The sequence below is a fragment of the Hyalella azteca genome, unplaced genomic scaffold (assembly GCF_000764305.2).
Source record: "Hyalella azteca isolate HAZT.00-mixed unplaced genomic scaffold, Hazt_2.0.2 contig16599, whole genome shotgun sequence".
NCBI classification, from domain to species: Eukaryota; Metazoa; Arthropoda; class Malacostraca; order Amphipoda; family Hyalellidae; genus Hyalella; species Hyalella azteca.
The window spans coordinates 273,080-293,658 of NW_025946415.1; the positions used below are offsets into that span (position 1 = coordinate 273,080).

At 40.9% G+C, this 20,579-nt stretch overlaps 1 protein-coding gene across 1 annotated transcript; it reads left to right on the forward strand.

The window, feature by feature from the left end:
- Positions 1 to 1,148: 1,148 nt before the first annotated feature.
- LOC108666423 (organic cation transporter protein) lies at positions 1,149 to 20,375 on the forward strand. The gene is made up of 13 exons (XM_018153298.2): positions 1,149 to 1,857; positions 5,508 to 5,646; positions 6,742 to 6,915; positions 7,501 to 7,617; positions 13,822 to 13,963; positions 14,411 to 14,579; positions 16,279 to 16,396; positions 16,977 to 17,089; positions 17,499 to 17,633; positions 17,982 to 18,061; positions 19,074 to 19,255; positions 19,544 to 19,680; positions 19,848 to 20,375. Exons 1-13 carry the CDS (start codon positions 1,706 to 1,708, stop codon positions 20,182 to 20,184), a joined length of 1,995 nt encoding a protein of 664 aa, XP_018008787.1. The 5' UTR covers positions 1,149 to 1,705; the 3' UTR covers positions 20,185 to 20,375.
- Positions 20,376 to 20,579: the final 204 nt, after the last annotated feature.

Sequence of the window (20,579 nt, forward strand, 5' to 3'; positions counted from 1 at the left end):
AAAGCGTTGAAGTGCTTGATATCAACCTTCCTTTGTCAGCTGCGTATTGATTAGAACGTTTACCCTATATTAGACGTAAAATAGACCTTTAGTAAATTATGTTTCTGACTTTACGTGAGGTGCAATCAAGTTATTTTATGAACTATATGCATGGCATTTTTCCTCACAAAATAGTGGCGGTGTCATAGTCCTCTTGTCTTCAAAAAATGACACAGTATTTTATAGTCGCGTCAACAGTTACATGTGTCTTAAAGTTAACGTTATAGAAAAATAACTCTCTTAATATTATACAAACTATTAGGTGCGAACAATAATTAATGTAAATTCATCTTTCTCACCATTCTTTCCAGAAACAGTCTATTTTTTCATTCAATAATGATTTAATAAATTGAATCGAGGTAATTAATCCTTGATTATACCAATAAATAAATAATTTATTTGTTCAAATGTTGGTGCCAGCAGGAAGATCAATAACCGCGTACTTGAATGCAGGGAATATTCTTCACTGCGTCCACATGAAAACTTTCTGGCCGTAGTAATAACAAATATTTGCCGTCCCTATTTCTTCAATTTATTCTTCTCCCATAGCATGTCCTACATATATTTAACCATGTTCCGAGGTAGACAATATACTAACAATGAACTTTAACATACATCAGAGTTTAATTACACACACTGCCCTCTACAGTGCTGAGAAATATCTTGATATAATACAAATAAAATTAATAATAATAATAATAATGTTAATAATAATAATAACATTAATAATAACAATAATAATATTGGTAATAATAATAATATTATTATTAATAAAAAAACGGTTTGAGCGTTTATTATGCCGTGGGCCTGTCGCTGATTTTCAACATCGCAGAATATTAATAGTTTGCTGCCGTCTCGAACTCGCAACTCACTGCTCCCATTTTGTATTGTTTTGTACTGCCCGGTCTCATCGCCGGTTTTGACCAGAAACTGGCGCACTAAGCTGGGATTGAACCCGCACTTCTGCTCCAATCCTGGTACTTTGAACTTTAACCACTGGTAGATTCCGGTATCTTCGAAATACTGATAGGTAAGATAGGCAGCTCTGTTTTGTTGATACGACGCGAGGAACGATAAGCCATGCCAGTCTTTCGATTGTTACGTTTTCATTGTGTCACAACTTTACGATTCTCTCCGCGTTCTCAACTAGTTTCTATAATTGCGACTGGTGATTTATGCGAACCAAGCTCAATAAGTTAGTTTGAGTTCTATTAATTTATTTGAAACATAACAATCGCATTTGCAGCTGCAAAGCTCAGATTTACAATTCAAAACATAAGATATAAATGCAGTTTTGACCTTTAAAATTTAATCACGTGTGCTTCGTATCCCAAGTTTAGGTAATTTTTGTGTGCGAATTAATGATTGAAGTTTACTTGAAAAATTCTTTTATAATATTCAATATTCACTTAGGAGTTGTTTTAGGGCACGTTTAAGGCTTAGCAGTGGGTCAAGTAAAGGTTCAGAAAATTTACTTTGCTGCGCTGACCAGGCCAGCATAAAAGAGGTCTCTGCAGTGGCTTGTAGATTTGATTCTTAATTCAAATTACGCTCCGGCTGTTTCTACTTTCAATGAACATCAGGCCCACTTTAAAACTGAAACAGAATAATATTCATCAGTTAAATTGATCGAAGAGTCCACACTTAAGTCTGGATTCATGGAAGCATGGCCCAGATGGACGTCGAAGCTACGCTCAACAGACTAGGCAGCTTCGGACGATCGCATTTGTTGATAGCAGCGCTGAGCTACCTCACAGTCTTCTTTGTGGGCATGCCCGCGTTGCAAGATTCGTTCCTGAACTACACTCCTGCTCATAGGTAGTATGTTTACCCTTGAACTCCTGTCCACAGGTAGTACGTTTACTCCTAACCTCCTGCCATGGATAGTATGTTTACTCCTAAACTTCTGCCCATACGTAGTATGTTTACTCCTACACTTCTGCTCATAGGTAGTATGTTAACACTTAACACCTAGCTACACTTCTGCTCATAGGTAGTATGTATACTCCCACACTTCTGCTCATAGGTAGTATGTTTACTTCGACGCTCCTGCGGTAGTATGTTTACTGCTCCTCTCCGCGTTTACTGCGGTAATGCTCCTCTCAAACTGTTAACCCGTGTGGCCATCATAGAAATTATATTTGAAGTTGTCTGTCAAGAAATGAAGACTCACTGGGGGAATGACGCCTCCAACTCCGAGGAATAAAAAACTTCGGCGCTTGACGGAGCGTCGAAGAATTCGAACCAGGTTGATGTTGTCGTGTCTATTAATGGGCAGGACGAGTCCTGTATCGTTGACACTGGCGCGATAATATCGGTAATACCGTTGTCGGTCTACCAGACCCTGCGCGATCGGCTGCCCAGACTCGAGCCTGCAGTATTAGTCTCTACGGCGTGTCAGGAGTAGCGATAATGACACTGGGGTTTTGCGTGACGTTGTCACAAGTTATGGCACTGACGCATGCGAGGCTACGATGCTCTCGGTATTCGCTGGTGACTGATACGTCACCCAAGGACGCTGTGAAACTCTTCTCGGAATTAACATTCTTAAATGGTCAAACGGCCACTTGACGAAGGACGATAAATTTTGGAACCGAACTATGCTCGCTGAAACCCAACCTTAGATGCGGTGAACGTAAAATTACGTAATTTAACGATGCCCGGAAGTAAGATTCGATCCGCTGCCTGGTGGTGCACGGCAGGTTCTATGCGAGGCCGGAGGAAGACAAAGCCGAGTGGTTCACGGCTGATTGGTGGATGTCCGGAGAGATCCAAGGCGTTCGATTCAGGGCTTATTGGTGCACAAAATTGGTGGTGCCTGGCTTTGCTCCCGAGTAATTGTCAATCTTGGGATCTTCCTCGCAAGAAGCACTGTAGAATTGAGATCGAAATCTCGAAACTCTGACGGCTTTGCTGTACATGTGCTACTCCACGCAAAAAAGTTTGACCTGTGTGTAGCCACAGTCTACAGACCACCTGCTTGTCCGCATGAAAATATCAAGAAAAACTTCAAGAAAATAGAGACCAGGGTGGCTGAACTGGGTGACCCAGCCTCCAGCTTGATAATTGGGGGGACTTTAATCTCTCACGAATCCTTCGGGCAAGCCCAGACGGATTAGAGGTCGATGACCGCGACACAAGTCAAGAAGCCCAACTTTTGAAGTTTGCTGCGGAACACTTGCTCAGTCAGCAGGTACGTTCGCCGACAAGAGAACACAATATCCACGATCTCGTCTTTACAAATAATGAAAGAATAGTGATTGACGTTCGGGTTGAAGAAACCTCACTGTCTGACCATCGCTTAATGATGGTGGAAACAACAATGGAATTGAAACCCAGCCCAGGTCTATACCCCAAAGGGACTGGCAGGACTTAACTTCCACAATCGAATAAAGGATTGGGTGGCAATTTGGAATGAAATTGACGAAATCTATTGGAGAGCGGAGTTTCACTAGATGAATGCTGAGGAAATCTAAACAAAACTGCGTGAGAAACTAGCACAGGTATGTGTGCGTCATACCCCGAGAAAAACAGGCCCAAAGTCCGCAGCATTCCGGGAGACTGACGAATCCTTATGAGAAAACGCAAGCAATTAAATAAACAAATAGCTGAATCCACTGGTGATATGAGGAGACAGAGACTAGTAGATTTGCACAAGGAAATTGAACTCAGGCTGCAGGACTCGCACATGGTGGAAGAAGAAGCCACGGAAGAGCGAGTGGTTGAAGTCATCAAAGAGAACCCAAAGTATTTTTTTAAATATGCTCAGTCCAAGGCTAAAATAAAGACGCCAGTGGGCCCGCTTAAGGATAACGAAGTCATTGTCGGAGATGACCATGGCATGTGTGAGTTACTGGGATCGCAGTTTGAATAAGTGTTCAGTAAAAATCGCTACTCAAGGGAGGAGAATGAAATTGAAGTTCTCCAGGAGCTGCCAAGCGGAAGAGGGTTGGAGAACATTGAGTTTGGACCAGAAAACATGAAAATAAGTATCAAAGAAGTGGCGATGTGTGTATTGTACTATTTAGCCACCTTGTCATATTGTCACTGTAAAGGTGGTGACCGACAGTGAAGGCGTGAAGGCGGTGAACGACAGAGCAATGAAGGTGATGAGCGACAGTGGAGCAGTGAAGGTGGTGAACTACAGAGGGGTAGTGAAGGTGATAAATGACAGAGCAGTGAAGGTGATGAACGACAGTGTGGTAGAGAAGGTGATGAATGATAGTGCAGTGAAGGTGACGAACGATAGTGGGACAGTGAAGCTGGTGAACTACAGAAGGGCAGTGAAGGTGATAAATGACAGAGCAGTGAAGGTGATGAACAATATTGGACAGTGAAGGTGATGAATGATAGAGTAGTGAAGGTTATGAGCGACAGTGAGGCAAGGAAGGTGATGAACGACAGTGTGGCAGTGGAGGTGATGAATGATAGAGGAGTGAAGGTGATGAACGACAGTGAGGCACTCAAGGAGATGAGCACCAGCGGTGCAATGAAGGAAATGAACTACAGTGGAGCAGTGAAGGGTATAAACCACGTGAGGCACTAAAGGTGCTGAACAACGTGAGAGAGTTATGGAATTAACGTTCCGAAACTTGCGGTCAGGAAACAGATAAGACAGAAGATACTAGATGATATTCAGACAAGGCGGACAACAATACAGGATGTTTATATGAAGATTATCCATCAAAACTTTGATCGGTTTTTGAACGAGTTTTTTGTGGTTTTAATGTTTGGAATTCTATTAAAATAAAATGTTAATATAAACAAATAATGCAAAACGACAAGTGAATAACATGCGAATGCATAAAAAATATATGGATCGACATGCACGTGAGATCACTTGTTATTTGACCGGCTCTAAATTACATTTTACAGTCAATCCTGAAGTGAGACGATGGTTTGTTGATTTCAGTTGCAAAATAAAATATCACGATCATAATAAGTTTCACTTGAGAGGCATTCAAGATGAGATTGTTTTCTCTGACTAGGCTGTCTATTATCACGATCACTTGTCTCGCTCGGTACGAGATCAGGATGAGCGTTTTTTATTTGATTCATCTGCTTGCCTCAAACATGCGCTTGACATTGCGGTTGCCTTTGCGTTATATTGGTAGTTCTTCGATCAACGAATGAAATATTCACATATTGTTTTGATGAAGAACTGTTATTTGAACTAATGTTTATACGAAAGAATTCTGCTGGTAATTATATAATTATATAATATACGAGGACTATGAATGACATTAAGCGCTTCTAGACTCGCACAAATTGCTCGAAAAATCACTTTGCAAAATATTTGCATAATTAAAAAAATTTATAATTCTAGGTCTTAGATTAATTAGTGACACTTTATTGATGAAGAATCGCATTGAAAACTGTTCCAATTGAAAAAATTTTTTTACAGATGTTTTTGGTAGCTAGCGTTAAAATCCACAGTAATAACAAAGAATGTTTGGCTTTCGTGGCAGATGTTACGTGCCGTCATGCGACTCCTCGAACACGACTTACGAAGACGACTTTCTCAACTTCACCACTCCTTCAGAAGACAACGAGTGGGACAAATGTGAATACCACTCCCCACTCACCAACGAGACGATTGCCTTTAATGTGAGGGACTGGGGCATCCTATGGTCAATGTTGTCCGTAAAATAATTTGCGGAAAATATAATATACGTTGAATATAAGTACAGGCCATAGAAACTGAAGCCTATACTCTTTTTAAACAAATTTCAACTCTTATCGCGTTTTTAGGTGTAAAAATTAATACCTGCTTCAGATTTTACATTCTCGTTCAATATGATAACCCTAGTATCTTCGATGATATAAATATATTCATTTCATAAAAATGGCTTCAATGAAGATAAGAATTACCAATTATTTAAGGCCCTGATTGACAGCCGAGCGAAGTCTGAGAGCGAGGTTTTCGCGACCATCGTGTAAAATCCTTGATCTGCCCGAAGCTCGGCCAGTCGCTACCCTCGAGCTTGTACTCTTTGTAATATGATATCCTAGCCAGCCCCTTTCTCGCGGCAACTGGTCGCTTCCAGGTGGCCGAGGAATGGCCAACGGTCGGCTATAACAAATTGGACTAGGCCGACCACCGACCACGTATTATTTTTCGCCTCTCATTGAGTTCCCGGCACCATACCACCCGTCGTGAACTGACAGTCGAGTAATTTACGACGTCTCTTTTCCCTCAAACTTTCAACAACGCCTCCATTTGAGCAGCTAGTATGCGGGATTTTCCCTCCGCGTATCAGCAGGCTCGATCATAACTATTTTTCGAGAAAGAGTATTTACAACAAAGAGGCTGATCAAGGAATGCCGAGTACACCATTCAATGGAAAATTAAAATTACAACCGTCCGTTTACATCTCGAAAAAAGTAAAAAAAAGTCGCAGACTTGATGAATAATAATATTCAAAGTTTCTTGAAATTTCCTCTCATTAAAACTCTTTTAATACAAAGTTTACATATTTTTTGTTACTGGTCGCTTCATATAAATAAATAGCTGGGTAAGCATGGAAAAAGCCATATCGCCATCTCATTTACGAGTGGAGTAAAGTCTATTCTAATTTGTGAAGAAACGCATAGGGAAGAGCCAAGCCTGCTCGAAGCCTCGCGACCCTCAACCAGGGCCTTAAAACAGAGATCTGCGTAAATTTCCTCTTCTTCATCAATTTTTTATCATATTCTTCTCAGTATGCATCAAGACCCGTCCAAATACTAGCGTCTCTATGGCGGGACGAGGAGGACGAGGCGCGGTCTGGGGGCGCGACGTGCGAGGCCGACCACTTCGCTGCTGCTGACGTGCGAAGCTGCGACCACGGCTGGGTGTACGACCACGAGCTCTTCCAGTCCTCCACTACTATGGACGTGAGAACGACGTGACACTGGGAATGACGTGACAATGTGCGTGAGAATTGCATGACAGTGGACGTGACAATGTGTCAGAGAACGACGTGGCGATGGACGTGACAATGGACGTGAGAGTGACGTGGTAATTTGACGTGAAATAGAGTGGTGATTGGTGATGGGTACATAGAGTGGTAATGGGTGTCGGAATGACCTTTCAATAGGCGTGACCATAGATCAATTACACTGCGTCTTTCAATAATCCTCATTGGTGTCTGTGATGTTATAAATAAGGACAACAAATAATTCTGGTCTGTACAGTTCATGGGTTCTTCCACACAAAATTGTTCATGGTTATTATGATGGTACGGCATCGCAAGCGCCGTAATACTTACGCGCGCCCGACGTGTTCAAGGCATCAGTTGATCCTCTGGGTCTGATTTCAACCCGACATTATTAGATTATCATGAGATTATGTGAATACATTACATTATTGTAAATTTGCCACAAAATTATGCCTAGGATATTGTATTTTTTTCACGTTGACGTTATGATAATTATCACTATGCGGACATAAAAAATAATTATTACGAGATCACGCTGCAGTTTGACTTGGTGTGCGACAAGTCCTTCCTGACATCCATGACGACGTCCGCCTACAACGCCGGCATGATGCTGGGGGCCATCACCAGCGGCGTCATGGCGGACAGGCTTGGCAGGAGGGTGAGTTATGGGGTTGAGATCTGGCACACCCACAGAATTGTTGATATAAAATACTAGCCTGACTTTGCTAGGGTTCGTTAATTCCTTTAATCCTGTAATACTGAATCGAGTAAATAATATTGATGCTGATCGGTTTGGGAGTTGAGTTCTGACCGTGATCGAGGACGTAGTGTTTGCGGGTCCCAAAATTCTCACTTTTTACTATGCCGGTTTGACTTATCTTTCGAATTTGTACCGAAATGATTTCAGTGAAAGGTTCAATTTTAGTGCAGTTCAGTAAAAATTGTGCGAATAGTGAGAAAAACGGCTAGTACAAGTGTTTTATTCCCGATAAATGCCGTGCATGAATCGAGGGAAAGTTTGTAACTTCTTGTGAACCCTCGTCGATCGCCTGTCACGGAGAACAACGGTGCCTTGAGACGCTCAGGCCTCGCCTTCCTATACCCTCCCCACTCTACACCTCCCCCTCTCCACCCGCTTCACGCGTCGATCCCTTGTTCCCCCAAGTCACCCCTTGTCTTTCCCTCGCCAGCTGCAGCTCATCTGTTACTCCAGCCGAAATTTTTTAGGGAACTTTACTATACTCAACTCAACTCAGTTTTGTATGTTTCTCCGACCTTTTCTGTATTTCTCTCCGTCCTTTTCTTCGTTCAAGAGATCTAGTTGCATTTAATAATGGCTGGACAGAAAATAAAAAAGATAGTCGAAAAGCACTCTACGGTCTCTGGAGAAAAGCCCTCTACGGCCTCTAGAATAAAAAATAAAACCAAATCAGCCCAGCTAGAGATGAAAGTTTGCAAGTACTGCAAAGAGATCTCTCTGAGCGAAGTCCAGACGGTCACCTGTGAACAAAGCGAATATCTCATTTGTATCAGCTGTTCGAAGTTGAACTCTAAGGAGTACTCATTTCTCCAGAAATCTTAATTGCTTCATTGGTTTTGCCGTGATTGCGAAAAATCAACTCTTGGTGCTCGAAAAAGAGAGGAGTCGATTGAAGAGCACGGCCATGAGTCGAAATTGTTAAATGATGTAGTAAACTCCTTGAGTGAGATGGTGCGCCCGCTGAGTGACAAAGTGTGCTCGCTATGCAATGAGCTGACTGAAGTGAAGGCTCAATTGAAAAATATGGAAGAAATGAAAGTAAAGAAAAAGACAGCTGACTTATCTGAAGTCGCTAGTGAAAGCTCACGTGAATTACTTGATAGAGAACGTAGGAAGGCCAACCTGGTCTGGTTTGGGATTCCTGAAAGTAACGCATCTGATGCGAAGGACCGAGTGATGGATGACGCGGCCTTTGTTGTAGACTGTTGCAGCAAGGTACTCAACACATCGATTGATGTTATATCTTGCAAGAGGCTACGCTTGAAGGATGCCGCTGGCAACACCTTCATACCTCTGCTGGTGACTGTAAAGGATTCTGCTCAGGTCTGGAGCGCGCTGAAAACAGCGAGAAAGCTTGGAGAATCCGCTGATTACAAGTCAGTTTCTTTTAAGAAAGATTCCCCCCCTAGGAAGGGCGGTTTTTCGCAAGAAGTGGCAGGAGAGAATCAGGCGGAAAGGCACGGAAAATCAGGTCAATCACTTCCAAGCTGCCAAGACAACACCGGCTACTCACGGACAGTCAGAGGAGATGGAGGACAAGTAATTAGTAGGAATGATGTCCGTAGATCAAGGCCTGTAAATAATGTATGATGTAACCGCATACATCAAAGTGAAAGTGCACAAGAAGTTTCAAAATGTTTTTACACGAACTCGGATTCCGTTTTGAATAAAAAAAGTGAACTGTTAACTGTGATCGCAAACGAGTGTATAGACATTATTTGTATTATAGAAACACTCTCTAAAAATCACGGGGGGAAAATTTTACCTGTTGAATTTCAGCTGCCAGGTTTTGATTGTTTTCATAACTTAAATGAAGAGCAGTGCAGTAGAGGTGTTGCTCTGTGGGTTAGAACCTCTTATGGGGCCCAGCAAGTTAAATTATCTGCAGAGCATCAATCAGCTAGAGAATCAGTGTGGTGTGAACTTACTCTAAAAGGCAAAGATAGCCTTTTCATAGGGGTCATTTACAGATCACCTAACAGCTCCTCTGATAACAATAAAGTACTAAACAGCCTTTTACCGAGCATGTCATTCAGAAGGTCGCATACGTTGATCGTTGGTGACTCTAACCATCCAGAAATAGGCTGGGCAGATGAATCTTCTCCAAGAGATGAGAATCACCCAGCATCCTTGTTCTTGGAGTCTGTGCGAGACTCATTTTTAATCCAGAACATCACCAAGCCAACCTATTTTAGGGGTAAACATACCCCAAATATTCTAAATCTTGTGTTTACTAGCGAAGAATCAATGATAGATGAGCCCCGCCACGAGGCTCCGTTGGGCAAAAGCCACCACCAATCATTGTTTTTCAATATTAAGTGTTGTGCAGAAAAGACGCTTCGGAAGCGTGAACGTTTGAACTTTGCGAAAGGCGACTATGATAAACTCCGTGAAACAGTGAATGCGGCGAATATTTCGGACTGTATTAAGGACATGAATGTGGCTGATTCATGGTCGTTTCTCAAAGACACGGTTATGTCTGCAGTTGATGCCTGTGTACTCAAGATTACGCTTGGGGGAGTCAAAAAGTCCCAGTGGATGAACAGTGCAGTTAAGACTCAACTAAAGACCAAGAAAGAAGCATACAAGCGTTATTTACGAACTCGCAGCGAGTCTGATTATAACCTATATGCCAGAGCTTGAAATCAAGCTAAAAAAGTTTGTCGCACTGCAGTGAAAAACTTCGAAAAAAATATTGCTAAAAATGCAAAAAAAGAATCCGAAAGCCTTCTTTTTGAAGTCATAGAAGTTATGGTAATCGCACCTTTATGGATCTGGTAGTGGGCTGAGCCCGGTTTTTAGTGGGCTGAGCCCAGTCTAAAAAAACGACCTTTAGTGGGCTTTTTCAGCCCACTTTAACGACCATAAGGGTCATAAATACCAGAAACCAGTACCATAAGGGCTACCATAAGGGTCATACTGGACCATACCAGAATACCAGAATACCAGAAGTGGGCTAAAACCTAGAAAAACCAAGAAAACCTAGAAAAGTCGAGCCCACTCGGAAAAAAACCTAGACAACCCAAAAAAAAACTAGAAAAAAAATAGAAAAAACCTAGATTCATAGTAAAAAAAACCTAGACTAAGTAACTTCAACAAACAATCATCAAGGTTAGGTCCAGTTAGGTCAAGTTTCTATTATTTTTCTATACAAAAAAAAACTTTTCCTAACCAACCTAACCTCAATCGACTCTGAAAAACGCAAAAAACAAAAAAAAACCATAAGGGGGCATATCTTGGGGAGAAAAAAACCCAAAAGTGGGCTAGAACAGTCCGTGTTCGAAGTGTAAGTCAAAGGACGGTATATCTGATTTGAAAGTAGACCAACGAAAGATCTCCTCTGATGAGGGCAAGGCTAACGTTCTTAATCAGTTCTTCAGCAGTGTGTTCACAGATGAGGACTTGAACAGTATTCCAGATATTGAGGAGCGCCCAGTCGGCTCGAAGTTAATTTGTTTTGAAATACACGAAGAAGAGGTTCTAAAGCGCCTGGTAGCTCGAAATCCCAACAAGTCATGTGGACCAGACGGCTTCCATCCCAGATTGCTCAGAGAATTAGCAACCGTTCTGGCCGGCCCATTGACAGTATTCTTTCAAAATCAAACATATTCTTTCAAAATTAAATTCAAAATCAAACATTTCATTGACAGTATTCTTTGCCGTCCGACTGGGAAGAAGCTCAAGTTACACCATTGTTCAAAAAAGCTGACAAAAGCAGCCCCGGCAACTATCGCCCTGTCAGTCTGACAAGTGTTGTTTGTAAGCTAATAGAATCTGTTGTTAGGGATAGGATTATCGATCACTTGACTGCTCACCATCTCATATCAGATTGTCAACATGGTTTTATCGCCGGTAGATCCTGCACCACTAACTTATCATCTACGTTAAACGATTGGACTCGCCTGCTGGACGAAAGGGAGCCAGTGGATGCATTGTACCTCGATTTTGCCAAAGCATTTGACAGTGTTCCGCATGAGCGGTTGTTGCGTAAAGTGAAGTCTTTGGGAATTGAGGGAAACGTACTCCAATGGATCAGATATTTTCTAGTAGGTAGACGACAACGTGTCAGTATTAACGGAACCGTGTCAGACTGGGTATCAGTGCGCAGTGGCGTGCCACAAGGAAGTGTTCTTGGGCCTATTTTGTTCGTTGCTTTTATAAACAATTTGCCAGAAGCAGTCTCCAGCGTGTGCTCCATGTATGCCGACGACACAAAAGTTTATAATAAAGTGAAGGATGCGTCAAATAAAGCGCAATTACAAGATGATCTTGACAGTTTAGTTAACTGGGCTGATACGTGGCAGCTGCAGTTTAATGCTGACAAGTGTAAAGTACTTCACCTCGGGGAAAACAATGAACAGCAAGATTACAGTATGAGAAGACATGGTTGTAATGATTGAAAAGTCTAGTGTGGAAAAAGATCTCGGAGTTTATGTCGACAAGGAGCTGAAATTTTCTAAGCATGCTGAAACGCAAGCTAACACATCCAACAAACTTCTTGGACTAATCAGACGCTCATACGAGTTCCTAGATGCAGAAGCGTTGAAGCAGTTGTTTGTTGCCGTCAGGCGCCCGAATCTAGAGTTTGGAAACGTTGTGTGGTCACCGAGATTTGAAAAGGACAGAAATTTACTAGAGAATGTTCAAAGACGTGCAACATGGATAATTCCAGGCTTGAAGGGCAAGTCCTATGAAGAAAGATTGAAGATTATGAAGCTTCCAAGCCTCAGTGAGCGACGTCTGCGTGGGGACCTCATTGAAATATACAAGTATACTCATAGTTTATACAAGGTCCCCGAAGGATTACTAGAATTTAAAACAAGAACCAAAACCAACGGCCACGGTTATAAACTAAATAACTGCGCTGCAACTTCTCCACGCGACAAAATTTCTTCTCGCTTCGAATCACCGACATGTGGAACAGCCTCCCCAATGACATCGTTGGCGCTCCAGGTATGAACGCGTTCAAGAACAGACTAGATAAAGCTATGGAAAAATATATGTTCAGATTTGAAATGCCTAGCACCATATCGAACCCGGTGGAAGTCTAGTAGCTACTTCAAACTATCGTCAGTCATGAAAATATCTGGTCAAATGAAACGATATTAGATCTTCTGTGAACAAGGCACGAAAAGGAAAAGAATCGGCGACGGGCCACATCAGGCCTACACTTCAGCGCCGAGATCAACATGCTATTTTATGTTATGTAATCGAAGAAAGAACTATTCTAAACTGCATTCTACGATAAGCATAGAACTCGCATTTGATGCAAGTTTTAAAGTAGGGAAGAATTTCCTTCATTCCCAATTAAATTTAAATTGTCCAATTAAAAATTGAATTGCAATTTTTGATCCAATCCTTTCCTCCCGGCACGCTAATTAACGTGGGTAGTCACCCGAACGGCCCCTTTATTTGAGGCTCCAGGCTTCAAAAACACAAACTTTTACCAATTTATCCACGAGATTATATATATACTAAAAATGGGTGGAATTTCTCAGTTTTTGCTTGATTTATTGTACCATCCTTCGCACATATGGAATCTGAATTAGTTTATGAGGCAGATAGAACGTCCGACGACAAACTTTCCGTTTTGAAATGATGAACCTAATAAGCGACCGTCAATAGTTAATTTGCTATAGAAAATGATCCTTCCTTAGAAGCTACGGTCATAAGTAAAATCCCGACGTATGCGCTAACTTCGGTTCATAATGCAAATAAATTGTAATTTAAAATGATGGACCCTATTGAATAAATTGGTATTTATTTAGGTGTAAATTCAAAATGAATACTTTATACACAAATGAAAGGGGAAAGAATCAAAGTCTTTTTACACATTTGAAAATATTCTTTTGCAATGAAGATCTGGCTCTACACTTCCTATACTTCTGGCCACCAAGACCACCTGATCGATCTGAAGAACCGTATCACTGCTACGATGCAGAACAGAAGATGTGCTTTCTCGCTCGACAATTTTTCTCTGCACATCGCTGTATAAATTATTCATTTTGAATTTACGCTTAAATATATACAAATTTAATAAATTAGCTAGCTCATTTAGAATTATCCTGTAATAATGAAGAATAAGTTCGAGTTGGCGCGTAGTTGACGCACATGTTGTCGCTGGTGCTGCTGGTGACGGGGAGCTCGCTGGGGGCGGCATCCACAGGCCCCGTGATGCTCATCCTATTGAGGCTACTCACAGGCTTCGGCGGCATCTCAGTCTACACAATTATATTCGTTATTTGTGCGTATAACTTCACACTTTATTTTCTTTTAATATATTTTTTTAATAATGAAATTGTTAGAACGAGAAAATAGCACCTTGATATGTAAACGCCTTTGAATTTTGAAAACTGAGTTAATTTTATGTTACACGAAAGATCATCAGACTGACGATTTCAAGCGTATTTTATGTTGTACATCAATTACTGAGAATAATATGAATATCAGTTAACAGGACGTGAACAATACTACAATATGAATACATATGACAATACTATTGATGCTGCTTGACACTGAAGGTAGTACAAATATTGGGAAGTTAAATCAACAACAGTTGGTGAAAAGACACGCGAAGTTCACGTGTACCTGTCCCAGCAGGTGCCGAGTAAATGCCCCAGCAGGTGCTGGTAAATATCCCAGCAGCTGCTAAGTACATGTCCTAGCAGATGCTGAGTAAATGCCCCAGCAGGTGCTGAATACATGCCTCAGCAGCACCGCAGTGTCGTCGGGCTGCTGATCAGCGTAAGCTTCGCTCTGGGCGAGGCGGCCGTCGGCGTCTACGCCATCTTCATCCGGCGCTGGCGGATGCTGCAGCTCACCATATCTCTGCCCATGTTTGTTCTGGGCATCAGCTACTGGTGAGGCTTTGTATATATTGCTCCCGGCATGATACTTTATCCCTGCCCATGTTTGTTCTGGGTATCAGCTACTGGTGAGGCTTTATATATATTGCTCCTGGCATGATACTTTATCCCTGCCCATGTTTGTTCTGGGTATCAGCTACTGGTGAGGATTTTTATATATTGCTCCTGGCATGATACCATATCCCTGCCTATGTTTGTTCAGGGTATCAGCTACTGGTGTAGTTCGGCAGAAGCTTCTCTTTTATGCAAGTTTGATTGAAGACCAGAGCATGCTTTTTATTTACAATCTTCTTGTTCGTCTTTTCAATGAGTCGAACCAAATTTCTAGCTGGAGCCGGGAGATCGAAAAGCAGGTTTCCGAATGACATTTTAATAGATTGCGACGTTTCGAAAATACAATTTTCATTATCAATCTGGTGAAGGTTTTACAACATCTGAAATTGAATTTGAAATGACAGAAGTACATATCAAAAGTAAAGTGGATACAATACGACATTCTAATATATATGCGTACAATTTATGACCAGAGAGTGCATTTGAATTTTCAAGGAGTTGAACAATTCTTAGATGACGTTGGTAGATCAAAAGGCAGATTTAGCAAATAATAATATATTAACGACGTTTCGAATGTAGCAACATTCATTTTCAAGTTAAGAGAAGCATTGAATAGTGAAATTTGGTTGGACATAAGTACATAATACACGTAAATAGGATACAACACAAAAATTTCGAGCCAGAAAGTCCTTACGCAAACAATCTCATATTTTATTTAAGACAAATCCGGTAGCTTGGAAATCGATAGCTGGGGTCAAATTCAAAATTAAGACGGTTCCAGCAATCGTTGGTCGATTAATGTTGTGCACCTCCGCATGATTACGCTGGTGGGTTTCTCCAGCACGGTGCGAGCGACAGTTTTGTGAGTTTGTCTCAGGGGGCTTCTCTGCCCTCCAGGTTGAAGATGACAGGTGAGACGGTCTCAATGTCGTGGTTGTTAGTCTAAATACTCCAATGCCTTTCGATCTACCAACGTCATCTAAGAATTGTTCAACTACTTGAAAATTCAAATGCACTCTCTGGTCATAAATTGTACGCATATAATCAAGAAATTTCTGCCATCTTATAATATATATATATATATATAGGAATTTCGAACAATTACCGGACAAAAATGGTAACATTACCGGACAGGGGGTACAAAACCGGATAAAATCGAGTCCGGTAATTAACTCTGCAATTAGTTTGTACTTAAAAACCGGTTACTTCTAGCCAGGTCAGGTTTTTTTTATATATTTTTTGCAGTTTAGCAAAAAAAAAATTATTAAAGTCCGGTAAAGTGGACTTATGACTTTATATACTGTATATATAAAGTCATATTGTTATTGTTGCGTTATTGCGTTATTGTTGCGTTTATAACCCTTCATTACGTTGTAAGAGGCCTTTCTATAGGGTTTAGGTCCAGTTAGGTCAGTTTTTTTTTTTTCAATTCCGAACATCCGGACTATTTTTTTACTATATTGCTAAAAAGGTAAAAAAAAACTTGACCTGGCGGTACCTTACCCCAGTAGAAACTTTGCCGGACCAGACTGGTTGACCCACATGCATCTATATTGAGACATTCACCATCATATTTTTCCGAGTCTATAGATTAATTAAACATTTTCAACAAGCTTTGTAGAGATTCTCTCCGCCGCAGGGTGTTACCGGAGAGCGCGCGCTGGCTGATGACTCAAGGGCGTGAGCAGGAGGCTGAGATCATCGTGCGAAAAATGGCCAAGTTTAACAAAATTTCTAATTTTGATATCGTCTATCTGGTAATTATGATTTGTTCATAAAAAAGTACTTCATTTTGGACGCCTACTCGTCTATACAGAGAACAGACTTTACCCAGATGCACTCAATAATCTAAAAGATCTTACCGCCATGTCGTGTTCTATCCCTAACAAAATTCGGGGACCGCCTAGGCTTCGGCCGAATAGTCACTACACTCGGCGCAAAGTTAATCTGGGTCAGTTGGCCAACTGATCGCAAACAGCGACCAGTCAGAACCTCCTGGCCGACTTTATGGTCTCCTGAGAGTAGGGCAAGAGTTGGCAGAATCCCCTCAGTCCCCTCACCAGGCTCTGGTAGCTGTCAGATTCGGGGACCGGAATGTAGACCAAAAAGCGGACATAGAGAAGCTGATTTACGTTCGGTCCGAGTCCTAGGCGGTTCCTAATTCAGGCTCGCCAGGCTCGCCAAATTTTGACAGGATAGCACACTTGACCTTGTAATTAACTAGTGCGTATACGACTAGAATATCGTTTTGTATGTTCTTATTTGTTGACATAAACAATTATTAATATTTTAGATAAGATGTCACCTTTGACAAGACGATCGACTGTTTCCTTGCAGCAAGAGAAGACCAATATGTCACCTGATGACGTTAAACAAGAAAGCAAAAACGTCTTGAATTTACTGAAAACGCCATATATGAGGACGCGCTCGTTGATTCTTTTCTATGCCTGGTAAGTTGGTTCTTATGTATTATAAACCTGAAATAAAAATTTAGCACTCAAAATAAATCAATAAAAATGTAATACCAATCGTAGCCTAACATAACGCACTGTGCATTAACTGAGGGATTCGACGTTTATAAACAATACTTGGTAGAAAAACATTTCTTTAAACTTCTTCCCATCACTTCACTCTAAATTTGCATAACGTGAACTTATTATTGACTGACATTACGCACAATATAAGAAGTCATAGACATACGTTAGATTTTTAGTTTTATTTAAACTGACTGATAAAGTTCAGCCACTTTCTGTGGCTCAATTCAGATCAATTCAGTGATCTATACGGACGTCTGCGAAACACTGAATTGTGAAATTTATTAATATTGATTTAATTGAAAACACTGAATTATGAATTCAGGTTCACGACGTCGATGGTCTACTATGGCATCTCTAATAACGTTGGCAACCTCGATGGAAACATTTTCGTCAATTTTATCGCCACGATGCTCATCGAAATACCTGCAACTCTTCTAATGACAATTGTTTTCGACAGGTGACTTGTAATTTATTTGCTATTCAGAGACTTCATTTAACTATAGGTTTTTGTGATGCAAAACTTATTGATTAGGTCACCGTAGGTATTATTTTTTAGCCATACTTTGATGGTGGGTCACAAAATTCATTATGCACTTCATGTACATCATCTTGATACCCTCTTACCTCACAGTATTGCAGCTAATATGTCTCTAAATTATCAAATTATCATTCTGAAGATAGGTTGACACATAAGGTACTGTAAATTTTAACAAATTTACAATATGTTTTGATTGACAACTCAAACGTATTTCGTAATCGATATTTTAATTTTTTTCTTTTAATTTTCATTTTTAATTTTCATGAGACTTGGTCACAAAGTGTGTCTAGTGGGGTCGGTTCTCATAGCCGGGGCTGGCTGCTTCAGTACTGCCTTCCTGCCTGCCGGTGAGATGAACTTTGATATTTTATTAAGGCTTAAATGAAGTTAATGTAGAATTGTACCTGCATGGAAGGTAATAGATATATTAGTTAAGAAAGGGTAAAATGACGAAACTTGTTTGTAAATTGGGTTATGATCCGCTGCCAAATTTTCGGTTTATTAATTCATCAAGTATCGCTTGAACTCGTGGTATTTGCAATACTGTACTGTAACGTTGTTGAATTTAGTTAACTTTAATGGAACCATCCAGCTTTCCATCATCTGTAAATGTCCATCCAAGAAATTATTAAATTCGTACTTTTCGTAGCCTTTTATCAAGGGAAAATCCTATGTTCGGGAGGCACTTTTGTAAGGAGGCAATATCAAGGTGTAACTGTTGGGGTAATAGATGAATGCCCCGCGCATATGAACATGGTATTTAGGTTTAATCTGAGGACAGGTATTCGATGACATGTGAGCTATGAGTACACACACTTTTTATCCAAAACCTGCATTTATACAGGTTTGTTACGCTACAGAGTCACTACAGAGGTACAGACTGGTATACGACCGTCAGACTTCGACCGTCAAGGTCGGAGTAACTATAACAATGAGTGAGTGCTACATGGCGGCGGGTGCGCATGCTCGATGCGAGCGATTTGGGGACTTACTAAAGTGCCCATCCCTCTCATAGACTTATTACTTGGGGACTTATTAAGGTGCCAGTCCCTTTCATAGACTTAGTACTTCCGCACACAGAGCTTTTAAACTCGTGACACATAAGCTGTATAAGCTGTTGACTTAGCGTCTCAGGAAAGTTCACAGGAACACAGCGGATTAAAAGCTAACCATGTCTGCTGGTAAACAAATGAAGCTTTGTGTCCACAAACGACTCCCGGACACTTTCAGCCTGGAGCATTTACATCTTTCCAGTCTTAACTAGCAGATAATCAACATCCATTCCCTAGTGCTTCTTCATTTTGGAGTAACGAACTAGAATGAAGGAATTGAGCTTAACCTACCCCCCCATTACTGCAGAAGCGTCCACCGTCATCGTGGTGCTGAGCCTCATAGGGAAGTTCGGAGCAGCTGCAGCGTTCAGCGCGCTGTACGTGTACGCCAGTGAAGTGTTCCCGACGTCGCACCGCAGCACAGGGCTCGGCTGCTGTTCCGTGTTTGCTAGTTTCGCCGGCGTCATAGCTCCACTAGTCGACCTGCTGGTATTGTACCTGAAATTAATTGAAAAATAATAAACAGAATATTATGGGATCAATAGGCACTATACCTACAAAAATATTGTAAAATATCAATACAATGTTTTAATCTCTAATCAAATAAAATAATGTGAGTTCATCGCAATTCAATATGTTAAGCAACCAAATAAATTTCAGAGATGGCAATATTTTAAATAATATATAATTAATTACTGCATGATATTAATATAAGAAATTAAACAATTAAAGTGGTTTCAATTCAAAATTTTTTTGGTACATCGCTTATGCTTACAGGGAAAATTAAACCCCGCACTTCCTCTGCTCTTGTTTGGGATCCTGGCAGCGGTATCAGCCTTCTCCATGTTATTCCTACCGGAGACAACGGGTTGCCCCTTAACGCAGACTCTCAGTGAGAGTGAACAACTTGGCTCGTAAGTCAGGTTTTACAGGAGCGGAGTTTAAACTTAACTGACTTTCATGCAACTCATTATCTTAGTTCTTTATAACTGCTTAATATATATCCTGTCATTATTACATGTTTTTAGTGTTTAAGATAAGTCCAAGCATAGCTCTGCATTTGCTTCTGTGTTTTTGACAGAGGTCAGCCGTGTTGCTTCTTCCCCAGCTGCACCTCCTACGACCCGCGGTCTGTAGGGGAAGACCAGACAGATGAAATTATGGAAGTTATTGTAGATAAAGACAGAGGCGTCGTACAACTTACCGCAAAAGATAAAAATGACGTAAAAATTGCTGCAAAGGATGAAAACAACTTAGAACTTGCCGCCAAACAAGAAGACGACGTAGAACTTACCACCGCAAAAGATGATGCCGACGTAAAACTTGCCGTGAAAGATGAAAACGGCGTAGAACTTGAAGCAAAAGATAGTGACGTAGAACTTTCTGCAAAAGTGATGAAGACTTACAACTTGGCGTAAAAGAAGAGTTCGACAGAAATTTTTGCTTAGCAAAAGTTGTGGACGACGTAGAACCTGCCGAAGCAAGAGAGAGAATGCTGTAGAAATTTACCTAACAGATATCAGGACGACGTAGAACATGACGGAGCAAATGCGAAGACGATGTAGAACTTGACGTAGCAAATATGAGGGAGACACAGAACTTAAGGCAGCCAATATAAAGATAAGGTAGAACTCAGATAACGCCAACGCGTAGACATATAGCAGGCTTCAGAGAAGATGGACCATAGAAAAGCTAAACGCAGAGGAATAGACACTAAAATACAAATAAAATAAGACGTAATTCAGAATATTGAAGTGATCTTGTCCTTTATGTTTGAAGAATGCTTCGTTTTGTGTTCAGACTCTAAATACCA

Coding starts and splice junctions, on each gene's coding strand:
- LOC108666423 (XM_018153298.2), top strand. CDS start 1,706: ATGGCCCAGATGGACGTCGAAGCTACGCTCAACAGACTAGGCAGCTTC. Junction 5,647..6,741: donor ACGAGACGATTGCCTTTAAT/GTGAGGGACTGG, acceptor TATTCTTCTCAG/TATGCATCAAGACCCGTCCA. Junction 7,618..13,821: donor CGGACAGGCTTGGCAGGAGG/GTGAGTTATGGG, acceptor GTTGGCGCGTAG/TTGACGCACATGTTGTCGCT.